Source organism: Portunus trituberculatus, chromosome 47, assembly GCF_017591435.1.
Source record: "Portunus trituberculatus isolate SZX2019 chromosome 47, ASM1759143v1, whole genome shotgun sequence".
In the NCBI taxonomy this organism is placed as follows: Eukaryota; Metazoa; Arthropoda; class Malacostraca; order Decapoda; family Portunidae; genus Portunus; species Portunus trituberculatus.
In genome coordinates this window covers 7,788,049-7,801,526 of record NC_059301.1, presented here as the reverse complement: position 1 = coordinate 7,801,526, position 13,478 = coordinate 7,788,049, and the positions used below count along the sequence as shown (strand labels likewise).

General features: G+C 38.0%; 1 protein-coding gene across 6 annotated transcripts in view; it reads right to left on the bottom strand.

Moving 5' to 3' along the window:
- Positions 1 to 8,809, bottom strand: part of LOC123498025 (phospholipid scramblase 2-like) — a 36,899-nt gene extending 28,090 nt beyond the window's left edge. For 2 of the 6 annotated variants that reach the window (XM_045245100.1, XM_045245104.1), the window contains exons 1-2: positions 5,679 to 5,829; positions 1,293 to 1,551 (exon numbers count right to left, since the gene is read on the bottom strand). In XM_045245100.1, the coding sequence (XP_045101035.1) occupies positions 1,293 to 1,518 (226 nt within the window). In that variant the 5' untranslated portion in view covers positions 1,519 to 1,551; positions 5,679 to 5,829. Of the gene's footprint in view, positions 1 to 1,292; positions 1,552 to 5,678; positions 5,830 to 8,431 lie in introns of those variants that run through there. The other 4 variants (XM_045245102.1, XM_045245101.1, XM_045245099.1 and 1 more) reach the window with 4 other exon arrangements.
- Positions 8,810 to 13,478: the final 4,669 nt, after the last annotated feature.

The following is a 13,478-nucleotide window of genomic DNA, read 5'->3' as shown; positions in this document are numbered from 1 at the left end:
GGGACTTTAATGATGATAAAGATTGAAAATGTTTAGCATGGAAGATATTCTGTGTTACAAAATAAATGGAATACATCAGAAATGCTAAAGAATAGTCATGAAGGATACAGTGAATGGGAGAGTGAACAAACTGTTTGGTTAGATGATGCCTCAGGATTGATGTCAGTGGTTGCAATGAGTGGGAAAGGCTAAAGGGAGAGAGTATCGATTGATTTGGCTAAAACACAAGATAAAAAGGAAAGGATGTGTAATGAGTATGGCATCCTTTAGTTAGCAGAACATGATAAAATTGAAGATAAGGAAAGGAAATGCACAGTGGACTGGCATGGTTAGAGAAGCAGTTATGAAGAAAGAAGGAGCATTCATAAGAGATACCTCAGGGCTATCTATAAAAGAGTAAAAGAAAGAAGACTGAATGAAATGAGTGGAAAACAAAATAGTCAAAGTAGATCTTCAAAGAAAATTGATTGAAATAAATGGTAAGAAAAAAAAAAGTAGAACCAAATGGAGTGCAAGAGATGAAAAATTAATAGACTAATAAAACTAAAGAATTTTGAGAGAGAGAGAGAGAGAGAGAGAGAGAGAGAGAGAGAGAGAGAGAGAGAGAGAGAGAGAGAGAGAGAGAGAGAGAGAGAGAGAGAGAGAGAGAGAGAGAGAGAGAATTTGCAGTAAATACATTCTCTGATAAAGCAACAAAAAACCATTCCTGGGTTCATAACATGTGACAGATTGTCTTTGTGTGTTTGTGATAAGCAACAAGGGCAGTGAGTGATAACAAACAGTATCTTGGGAGGATTAGCAGGGGAATGTGAGCTACAATGACTGTTATATCTGCTATCACCATCACATGAAAATGAATGGACAATGATAACATCAGAAACATCATTCTGTGATGGTGCAAATAAAAAAATAAATAAATAATGACAAACATAATAAAATAAGATGAATTCAATAACTAACTATAATGATGAAACCAAATTTAGTGTATGCAGGAATTGTGTGGTCATCACTTATAGAAGAACAAATAAATAGAGAATACTTACTACATTTAAGGAGATGCTAAAAAATATCAGAAAAGAATATACCTAAATAGTTCAACAAAATATATCATAACATCTTTCCCTGAAGAAAAAATTAATATATTCAATAGATTATACCATGAAATGACAGAAGCTGAAAGTGTATCCCTTGAAGGAAACACAGAATGAAGACGAGACACACCAGGAAAGATCAGGCCCTGTACACATAGGCTGGACTAGAGTAGAAGAGCACACACTCATTCTGTTACTCACCGGGAGCAGGTTGGCCATAAGGACCTGGCTGGCCTGGTGGAGGATACTGGCCTGGGGGTGGGTACTGGCCAGGAGGAGGGTACTGGCCTGGTGGTGGATATTGGCCTGGGGGTGGGTACTGGCCAGGAGGTGGGTACTGCCCTGGTGGGGGGTACTGGCCTGGCGGTGGGTACTGTCCCCCTGCAGGGTAAACAGGTGAAAAGCCAATTTCCTCTTGCTTTTGCATGGTGCCTAGCTTCTCTTGTTTCTTAATGTCACTCTGAAAGTTAAGTAAAGAAGAAAATGAACTACACAAATAAATGTATATATTGTACTAATATACTACACTTAATTCTCAGTCATTTTGAAAGTTCAATAAACAAAAAACATAACAAGCACACACACATCAAATGGTACAAACTCACCCATGTCTTCAGAATTTTTGGAATGGCTTTCAAAGTCAAATTAATCAAATATTATTATTTATTTCTTAGGTCGATCAACAAAATTTCAAGCACTAACTGAACACTTTGAGACCATGTCCTATATTTGTTATGGTTGGTGAGCAACAAATAATAGGGTATCAAAAGTGGGACTCAGAAAAAACAGTACATGAACCTGTAGTGGACACAAGTGATAGGCCAGCTGAAGTAGTGGCACCATGGGATTAAAGAGACAATATGATGATGTACTGAACTCAACTCAACCCACAGATCCTTCACTACAACAAATCATCAGGTTTAGTTACATCTGTTTGTGGGAGACTTTGTAATGCTGAGTAAGCTACAAATTTAGTAAAGTCCTTAAAATTCATTGATCACCAACACTATTCTGCCTGCCTACAATTATCTCCTGGTGTATATTGCATCTCCACTCCACCTTAAGCACACCACCACCACCACCACTCCCAATGACAGGCTGGCATTCCTTTCATTCACATACCTTCAGCAGCAAGCTTATTATGTATATCTTGCCCATCAAAATACTATTATTGATTTATGAGGGATAATGCAGGGAGTTAAAAAGGTTATCATACATGGTAGTAGGTCACTGAGGAACATGTTGCATGAAGCTGATATATCCCTTGATCAATAAGCAGACTGTTATATGGCAATCAGAAGACTTATGCAGCTGAGTTAATTGTTATATGACAATTAGGAGACTCTCATAAGGCAATCAGGAAGCTGTTGTGTGGCAGTGAGATAATTAAGTATGTTTATTATAGCCATTAGGGGACTGTTATGTTATAAGCAGATCATAGACTGTGAGGATGTGGCAGTTCCTGAATTGACATGTGATGGTGAGGAGATTGTTAAGTGGCAGCCAGTGCACTGCTACATTGCTGTTGGGATTACAATATGACAGTAAGGAAATTATCATAATGCAGCAATGAAATTGCTATACAGCAGCTGTTTTTCTTCTCTCCCACCTAAAGATCTTTCATTCATACAGATTACCAAGATAATTCTAAAATTGGATATTCTAACATATACACATTTGTAACAGAAAGTATAATCTTTTAACTAAACCATCATACTCTACAACACTGGGGATGCATACTTTACTAGATTCTTAGAAACCATGTCTTGAATTTCCAGGGGAAATGCATTTATTTTTTTTCAATGCTCAGTTCTTCCTCAGGAACCATGTTTTTTTTTTTTTTTTTTTTACGTAGGGAAGAGGGCCAGCCAAGGGCAAAAAAAAGAAAGTTAGAAAAAAGCTCACTTGAGCGCTGGCTCTCCAAAGAGTACAAAAAGTGCCAAAGCCGTCAGCCAGAATTAGGGGAGCAAATGCCTCGATACCTCCCTCTTAAAAGAAGACAAGTTGTAGGAATTCGGAAATACAGATGCAGGGAGGGAGTTCCAGAGTTTACCTATGAAAGGGATGAATGATTGAGCGTACTGGTTAACTCTTGCATTAGAGAGTTGAACAGAATAGGGATGAGAGGAAGAAGAAAGCCTTGTGCAGCGTGGCCGCAGGAGGAGGGGAGGCATGCAGTTAGCAAGATCAGTAGAACAGTTACCATGAAAATAGCGATAAAATATAGAAAGGGATGCAACATTTCGGCGGTGAGAAAGAGACTGAAGACAGTTAGTCAGAGGAGGGGAGTTGATGAGACGAAGAGCTTTTGATTCCACCCTATCATGCAAAGCTGTGTGACTGGAACACCCCAAACATACGAAGAGTACTCCATACAGGGACGGATAAGGCCCTTATACAGAGTAAGCAGTTGGAGGGGCGAGAAAAACTGGCGGAGATGCCTCAGAACACCTAATTTCATAGAAGCTGTTTTAGCAAGAGATGAGATGTGAAGTTTCCAGTTAAGATTATGAGCAAAGGACAGACCGAGGATATTCATTGTGGAAGAGGGAGACAGTTGAGTGTCATTGAAGAAGAGGGGATAGTTGTCTGGAAGGTTGTGTCGAGTTGATAGATGGAGGAATTGAGTTTTTGAGGCATTGAAAACTACTAGATTTTCTCTGCCCCAATCGGAAATTTTAGAAAGATCGGAAGTCAGGCGTTCCGTGGCGTCCCGCGTGATCTGTTAATTTCCTGAAGGGTTGGACGTCTCTGAAAGAACGTGGAAAGATGTAGGGTGGTATCATCAGCGTAGGAGTGGATAGGGCAAGAAGTTTGGTTAAGAAGGTCATTAATGAATAATAGAAAGAGAGTGGGTGACAGGACAGAACCCTGAGGAACACCACTATTAATAGGTTTAGGAGAAGAACAGTAGCCGTCTACCACAGCAGCAATAGAGCGGTCGGAAAGGAAACATGAGATAAAGTTGCAGAGAGAAGGATAGAAGCCGTAAGAGGGCAGTTTTGAAATCAAAGCTTTATGCCAGACTCTATCAAAAGCTTTTGATATGTCTAACGCAACAGCAAAAGTTTCACCGAAATCTCTAAAAGAGGATGACCAAGACTCAGTAAGGAAAGCCAGAAGATCACCAGTAGAGCGACCTTGACGGAAGCCATACTGGCGATCAGACAGAAGATTGTGAAGTGACAGATGTTTGAGAATCTTCCTATTCAGGATAGATTAAAAACTTTAGACAAGCAAGAGATTAAAGCTATAGGACGGTAGTTTGAGGGGTTAGAACGGTCACCCTTTTAGGAACAGGCTGAATGTAGGCGAACTTCCAGCAGGAAGGAAAGGTAGAAGTCGATAGACAAAGTTGGAAGAGTTTGGCCAGGCAAGGTGCAAGCACAGAAGCACAGTTTTTGAGAACAATAGGAGGGACCCCATCAGGTCCATAAGCCTTCCGAGGGTTTAGGCCAGCAAGGGCATGGAAAACATCATTATGAAGAATTTTGATTGTAGGCATGAAATAGTCAGAGGGAGGAGGAGAGGGAGGGACAAGCCCAGAATCGTCGAAGGTGGAGTTGTGAGCAAAGGTTTGAGAAAAGAGTTCAGCTTTAGAGACAGAAGAGATGGCAGAGGTGCCATCAGGATGAAATAAAGGAGGGAAAGATGAAGAAGTGAAGTTATTTGGAATGTTTTTGGCTAGATGCCAGAAGTCACGAGGAGAGTTTGAGTTTGAAAGATTTTGACATTTCCTATTTATACCGATTAATTAATAAAACAAAAGATAGAATAGTTGAAAAAACTATTTTTTGTCATGTTATGCACACAATAACAAGCTTTACTGATAAATATAGCCTATGAATGTGAATAGCTATCATCCCCTAGAAACAGACCCCAACAAAATTCCTTAAACACTTAAATAGCGTCTAGGATGTTGGGTTAATATTCTTTGTCGGGTCCAGGTACATGTTAAGTCATTAACAAACTTTATATATAAATATATATATATATATATATATATATATATATATATATATATATATATATATATATATATATATATGATTTTTAGGTTACATTTATTACTAAATTTTGCCAGGTTGCCTCCCAATCCAAAAACCTTGCATTCCTGTCTCCACACTTGTTGTGTGGATAGGTGGGTTATGATGTAATCCCTTCCTCTCCCTCACATACACAAAAAAAGAAAATCATTCAAGCACATGTATAGTTGTTAAAAAGCCTGTCATGTGTTGCTGACAAGGACTAATGGTAAACATTAGCTCAATAAGTTGAAGTGAAGTACTATCAACTTTTTGACGGGTTACCTAAACACTTCAATTTCATCAGTTAACAAATATATAGTAAAGCCCAGCCTTTACCACCATTATCATCACTACTTAAGCTGATTCTGCCATACAGACATCCATCGCTGACACAACCCTACGGAAATAAGGGCGGACTGTTTACTCCTGAATCACGTTCATTCATTGTTTGTTTTTTCATATATCTATTTCACGCAACCCATACCCAAACCCCTGTACTGAAAACTGTTTAGCTGTCTACATGAGAAATCTGACAATCACAGTAAAGAGCTCAACACACCTCACTCCTAAGCTGCTCCTTGTATCAACAATCAACACATTCCTCTCCTGCTGCTGCTGCTTTGCTTATCACCGCCCCTTCCTCGTCTCAACAGCACTGCCCCTCCCTACAGTGCCTCGGGTTTCCATTTCCAACCTACCAAGGACTTTCCTCTGTAATTTTAGGCCTGTCTTGCGTTGCTGCGTAATATTATTCTTTCCATACAAAAGAATGCCGCAATTATTCTGAAACAAGAGCGGCGTTATATAATAACTTGCCTTGCACGGTAGTAGGGGAGCAGTAAGTTACCTGCTAAACCCTACCACTCATACACCCACTTCACTTCGTTTTACCTTATACAATTGAATATCTTTTAGCCTATAAAGTCAGATACAAACACAACACATAATGATACCCTATAGAAAAGTATATGCTACAATAGATGAGCTGTGCGTAAACTTCCCACAATACAACTTGCAATAAACTGTCTGTCACCTTTATATCCACACCTACCTACTATATACTGTAGGCATTAGCGTCTCGAGGTGGTCATAAAAAGTGTTCTAATATAACATGCGTGATAATACTAAGGAAAATGAAGCGGGATATCGCCTCAAGCTGATAAGATAAACTCTTGCGTATTTAATGATCTCACACCTCAGAGGCTGTTAAGGTCAATTATATACGTTATAATATTGAATCAGGGTTGCATAAATATACACTGCTGATGACACCGAGAAATAGACATTCAAAAATACAGTAGCCCAAACATCTCCGTTACTATGGTGACTGACTGACCGATAAAGAGAAAGTTTATTCATGCACTCGTGTTTGTTCCGCGGCCTCACGCCCTCTCTCAAGGTAAAGACTCTCTCTTTCTCTCTCTCTCTCTCTCTCTCTCTCTCTCTCTCTCTCTCTCTCAAATAATGGATTACACTACTAATTAGAGTAGTTGAGTGATATAACACGTACATTCCTATTTGACTATTGCAGTAGCAATAAATAAATAGATAAATAAATAAAGTGTTAAAGGACACGCCCGTTTTCAATGACCTCCCTCTTCGCCGGCACTCGCCCTCAGTGAGCCAAGAACTATATAGTGGTACGTAGAGGCATTACATTCAAGGCCATTCAAGGCATGGTTAATCCTCGCTCGTGTACCTACTATATCCTGCCTCCAGTGTTTGGCCCACTCACTCTTATAGCGTTCCTCATGGCCCCTGCATTCTACTCATTTTCCTTATATTTCAAAATACGACAAAGGGCACTTAGAGATGTAATTTACGTGTTTTTTTTTATTGACTTCAAAATTCATGGATCATGACGTGTATTGTAGTACGTTCACGTTATCTACTTCCACGGCAAGAATCACAAGGGAAGCTGCATGCTTTGCACTATATACGAGTATGTGCCCAGTCAATTAATTGTCATGGCAACCACTATATAATTGAATATCATTATGTAGTCAGATTACTAGACGTATAGTATCCCCTGAGAAGCATTACTTTGTTTTATCATATATTGCAAGAGCTTAATTAATATTTTAATCTACGTATGTAGACTATATTGTGTTAATTGATTCTCAAATCGAGGAAGGATAATTTTTTGCCAGAATAGTTATTTACGCAGTGCCGAAAAGTTAGCCGATAAATTAATAAAAAAATCAACAAATAAACAAATAAAAAAAACAACATTAACACTTAGTCTACACTTATTTCATTTACATACTTTGACAGCCAAAGAATTAATGGTCCTCGAAAACCCCTGGTTACTGCATAAAATGAAAAAAAAAAAAAAAAACTTTCATGGATTCTTTTTTTCCTTTCCTTCAGTGACCTTACTATAGTTCACGATTTACTTTATATGTAAGGATATAATTATGGACCACATAGTACTTGGAAAATCCGTGTAGCAACTGTAGTTATGTCCGGTGGAGTCTACGAAGTATTTCCAGTTCAGAATGTGAGTGAAGAGTGCTACAGCAATTCAGACGTTTAAAATGAGTATTAACAGAATGTTGACTAATACAAATATCACTATTTAGCTCCAGGTGTGGGCAGACTACGGCCCGCCCGCGAAAGGAATTCATGCGGCCCGATAAATGTCAGTAAATTTGAAAGAGCTAGCAAGTTAATAAACAATTAACGCCAAATAGTAATTGTGAACATTTCATTTTCTTCCCGCAAGTGTGCACATGCATGTGAGAATGGTTTTTCTTTAGAAGCCTTTAATTTTGTATCTTAAATATCAATGATTTTGGGTTAATATATAGTATGCGGCCCTATAAGATGGTGATTTTTTTTTTTTTTTATGTGGCCCTAACACTGAAAAGTTTGTCCAGCCCTACAAGTCTAGCAAGAGTGGATAACGCCTTCCATTCCCATCCCTTCCCCTCTGACACTTGAAACACGATATAATGTACACACATTCTCTCTCTCTCTCTCTCTCTCTCTCTCTCTCTCTCTCTCTCTCTCTCTCTCTCTCTCTCTCTCTCTCTATATATATATATATATATATATATATATATATATATATATATATATATATATATATATATATATATATATATATATACACACACACACACACACACACACACACACATTGCAAGGAAAATGAAGTAGGAAAATATTTATACTCAAGCACGAAGATATACGTATTCTTTACCAACTTCATTTACATAGGAAGTGTTCAAAGAGTTCTCTGAAATTAGGAAAAAAAATAGACAATAGGGAAAAATAAACGTGAAAGATTAAAAAATAAACTATCCTTGCCTCATTGTTCTCGTATGTTCATAACTTGGATCTATTTAGCACTGTAATTTCTTGAACAGTTATCATTTATGTAGGGCAGATGGTACAGTGGGCCTTTAGATAGCCAAACCACACCGTAAGGCAATATAAGACCGAGGTAAGTGGACTAGTTCATTCCGTTACCTGTCTTGACGCGATGAAAGCCCAGTGTTCCTTCAGTGATACACAAAAGTAGGAGGGTAAACACAAGACTTAAAGATCACGTAAAGTCCAAGCGTACCTCCCTCGCCTGTGTCACACGCTACACTGGCACAGCTACAACAGTCAGCTGCTGGCGCTCACAGCTGCCTCACACCCTTGTAACTCGGCCTTCGGAACCTCTTCTTGTGCCCTTCTTGCTCAGAAGTGCGTACAAGTCAGATGTCAGGTGCCAGGGTTTATTTCACACGGAATAGTTGCCAGTTAACCAGTCTACTATCGAGACTACGGTAATAAAGAAATGACTCACTTGAGTATTTATTGTCTGAGCTCAGATTCCTGAGTGAGGTTAGACGTAAGTGAAGTCAAAATAGTTTTTTTTTATTTATTTATTTTATTCATTTATTTATTATCTATTTATTCTTATTTTTTTACATAGTTTGCCAGTGTACTTACGTGGAAGCTTATATTACTTACCATTATTATGTTGTAATGATACGATGTGACTTCAGACTAAACATAAGACTTGTATTTCCTGGGGTGGCGCATAGCACCTAAGAAGTTTGACTCCCATCCGAAAGTATCAACAGAAGCCTTGTGCTCGAAAAAGGAACCTATCTTCAGGATAGCCTTAATACGTATTTGTGTGCAAAGGCAGAAGACAAATGAATAAATGAAAATAAATAAATATGTATAAGTAATATCCAAATGTTATCACTATTGATTAGCTCTAACTAATATTCACTGACGATTAATTTATCATATTTGAAACTTCCGCGTGAAACCGCAACACAACCAATCATGAGCTGGAATTGTTGTGTATAATTTTGGAACGGGACGACTGCGAAAAATCCTGAATCTTTACACAAATGTAGTGGCAGGTGGCTGCATGCCGTGCACCAGGATTACAAGGGATTACCTCCAAGTCGACCATATATATATATATATATATATATATATATATATATATATATATATATATATATATATATATATATATATATATATATATATATAGGCTGTATTTATTTTTGTGTGCAGTACCATTCCAGTTATTGTCGCTGTCAAGGTAAAGAGGCCTCAGTCACTGCTACCTTACTGCATGGTCACAGCCCTCGAGATCAGCACCCTTCCATGCAGCAAGTACCTGCCATGTGCCACTGTCATTTAAAATTGTCAAGCGATGTCCATGGCGCAGTTTCGTCCATGAAAAAAAGTAATAAAAAAAGTAATAATTTCTGTATCAGAGATTCGTCAGATAAAGGACAGATATCCTACACTTCATTTCCACTGCGTGCTTACGCAACTCCATGCATGCCACTAACGCCAGAGATAGCCGAACCAGCACAGGAAGCAGGATGCAACGTATGTCTTTGCATGTGTGGGGGAAACCATATTACAGGACATCAATGTGTAGGAAACATTTCTGCTCGCGTAATTCATCGCAGTCTTCACTCTAGAACTAGTATCAGAAAGTCGTAGCCACCGGGATATGTGCGTGATTCTAGGCATGTACTCATCAGTCCACCATAACAACTCCACAATAAAAGGCAGTAACATATCCGTATTATGACACGCACAGAAGGAACAAAAGCCTTTTTGAATGATCCCTAGCTTTCTTCATCGGAATGTAGCACAGCTAGACAAATTGTCCATGACGGAACAGTCCGATGTATAGTCTTATACGAGTAATGATACACGTAAGACCAGTTTACGCGGATCATAGAAGTCTCTTCATCACTGAACACCTGCAGATCTACTCGTAGCATAACTCCGAACTTAGAACCAACAATAGTCCGCTGGTTTAGCATAGATTAGAGAGAGAGAGAGAGAGAGAGAGAGAGAGAGAGAGATCGGCAACGACTGAAATCAATGGCCTTTTCCTTCCAGCTGCGTTGTTGGTAACTCCCCTGCCTAACTATTTGTTCCCATCACTGGAGGAAAACTTATTCCAAAAGAAAGGCCTCGCCTATCTAGCATACGCGGGTTACTGTTATAGTTGGTGCAAGGGGCAAAAAGATTCACAGGTGAAATTGAAGTGGATGGTAAGGCAACTCACACACCGACACAATCAGTTGCATGAAACCAGCTGCTTACGTCGGAGGAAGCAGTTGCATTAAGGCGGGTTCACAAGTGCCAATTTGCGACTGTTTCTTACGAACGTATAGTTTCCGACTCGCAATCGGCGCGTATATATAGCGACTGCAGAAAGCAGTCGCAAATCAAGACCAACATGTTGGTCTTGCCAATCGATTTGCGATTTTATTTACGTTGTGAAGTCACGGAGTAAGTTTTGAAAATATGGTCTCCAGAGGTAGAGAAGATGTTAGAGTTAGTGAGGGAAAAAAAGAACACATTTGGGACCCCAGATATGAATTATACAAAAAAAAAAAAAAAAAAAAACTTGCGCAAATCGTCGTTCGACGAAATAGCTGCCATACTACAAGAACTGTGTTTCCCTCAATGCAGGGTGTTGTTTGAGGTGAGGATTGAAGACTTGTCAGGATTTAATTTGATCGCAATTGTGCATAGTCTCTTCTTAAGATTAACAATTTTCTTATGAGAAATGTAGGTTAATTTAGTGTGTTGATAGACACTCCTTTCTTTCCTTCTACTTAGACAGGGACGTATCCAGAGGCATTTTCTTTTCTGTTGACTCTTCCTGTACGTCAAAAGAAGAGCAACCACAACTTAAGCATCGTCACAGGAGGAAGACATCTTGGCGGGTAGCCGTTTGTTTACACTCACTTCCCGCCAAGACGCCAATGAGTTGATACTTTCCAGGCGCTACGTCTGACACTTTTCGACTAAAAATAACAGTCGCAAATTGGCACATGTGAACCCGTCTTTAGAAGTAACACATTGTTTTTTTTAGAATTCCTCACATCGGGGCGATAGAAATATAAGGTTGTGAACACTGATCGGCTCGCAACTGCATGGCTATGCTTCGCGTGGCGAGAATGTAGAAACCTCCGCACAGTATTTGTGCAGAAATAAAAAATCTCGCCTAATGGATCGGTGGAAAGGAAAAACACAAAGACTTATTGCTTAAATAACGTCATGCAGTTCTTTATGCCCTATGTTAAAGCCATCAACCAACAATGGTCTTGGAATTTCACAGGGTCCATATTCAGCTATTGAGCAGCAACGAACTCCTCAGTTGAAGATCTTTTGTTTTTTAATACGGATGAACCCACGACCTTCTCTTTTTTTCCTTCTGCTCATGCATGAATGCAAAATCATGTCGTGCTCGTCTGATAACGAGCGTATAAGAATCAGAACGAAGAAGACCGATAATAAATTTCCAGTTATGTGCAATTGAATGCATGCAACTGGTTGGTGGCTGCGTCGGGGTGGGAGCTGCAGTCTCAACTGGGACATGACGCCGCAGGCATTCTTGCAGTGCTTGATGTAAAAACCCTCACTAGTGGCAGAAACAATAATAACAATAATGGTAACAATAATAGTAGTAGTAGTAGTAGTAGTAGTAGTAACATAACATTTAATAGCTTTTGATAGAGCTTGAAAATTACACAAAATATAATGATGACAATATTCTGTATGTGTATGTGTGTGTGTGTGTGTGTGTGTGTGTGTGTGTGTGTGTGTAATTAGTAAAGTAATAGCACTAGCAGTACGGAGAAGTAGTAGTAGTAACAATTATGATGCCTAGTAATAATAAGGATAATTATGATAATAATAAAAATAATAATAATAATAATAATAATAGTAATAATAATAATAATATTAATAATGATAATAGTAATAATATTAATAATGATAATAATAACGATAATAATAATAATAATAATGATAATAATAATAATAATAATAATAATAATAATAATAATAATAATAATAATAATAATAATAAAATTATGAAATAATACTACTACTAATAATAGTAATTAAACTTTAACAATATTTTTCTCCAACAAACTTCTTTTTACTTTTATTTTCATCTAAGTATCTATTTATTTCTTGGGAATCCTTAAAAACTAGTATATAAACACTCAAAAACCTTGAAAACCCTTGAAATACTTTTGCAATATCTTGATATAAACTTTTAAACCTCCGAACATCCTTACTAATAATACAAACTTCATAATTAACAACTGAAACCACGAACATACTTGAAAACTCTTAAAACACCAACACAAACCCTTAAAAAGATTTGTAAGCCTTTGAAGCACTTTTGTACTCCCGATATGCCATTGTAAACCCCAAGTCTTTTATAAGTAATATGAGCATCATGAAATATCTTTGGGTTCAGGAATATAACTGAGAAGTGAAAAAAAAAAAAACTTAACCCTTAAAACACCAATATAAACCCTTAAAACACTTGTGAATCGTTGAAACACCACTTCGAGTATTTGATGCACCTTTATAAACCTTAAATTTTCTTAGAAGTAATGCAAATTCATTTACTACCGCTGCAATGAAAACAACTCTGAAAACCTAGGATTTTTTGGCGTAGAGTTAGTGAAGCGTGACAAGTTCTCACCGTAGACTTTTTCGCTGCCACAAAGGTTGGGGAATATGTACTCGTTGACGTGCGTTTTTTTTTTTTTTCAAATATAGCTATCTACTCTGCTACAACTGCCAGCTTTATTTTTCTACTACTGCTGCTACAGGTATTACCACTATTAATGTAAAGACAGGCATGTTTTGTATAGGACATGCCACATTTAGGCCAGATGCTAATTTCTCTTTACATATAGAATCTATTATAGATCGATACTTGCTTATGAATTATAAGAATATGAGGACAAAAAAAATTGCTGTCAGTCAGTCAAGCTGGCTCACCCCCTTCCTTCTCTTTTTCTGACATAGTTGGTGGGTTTCACTGTTCAGGCAGCACAGTTTTTTA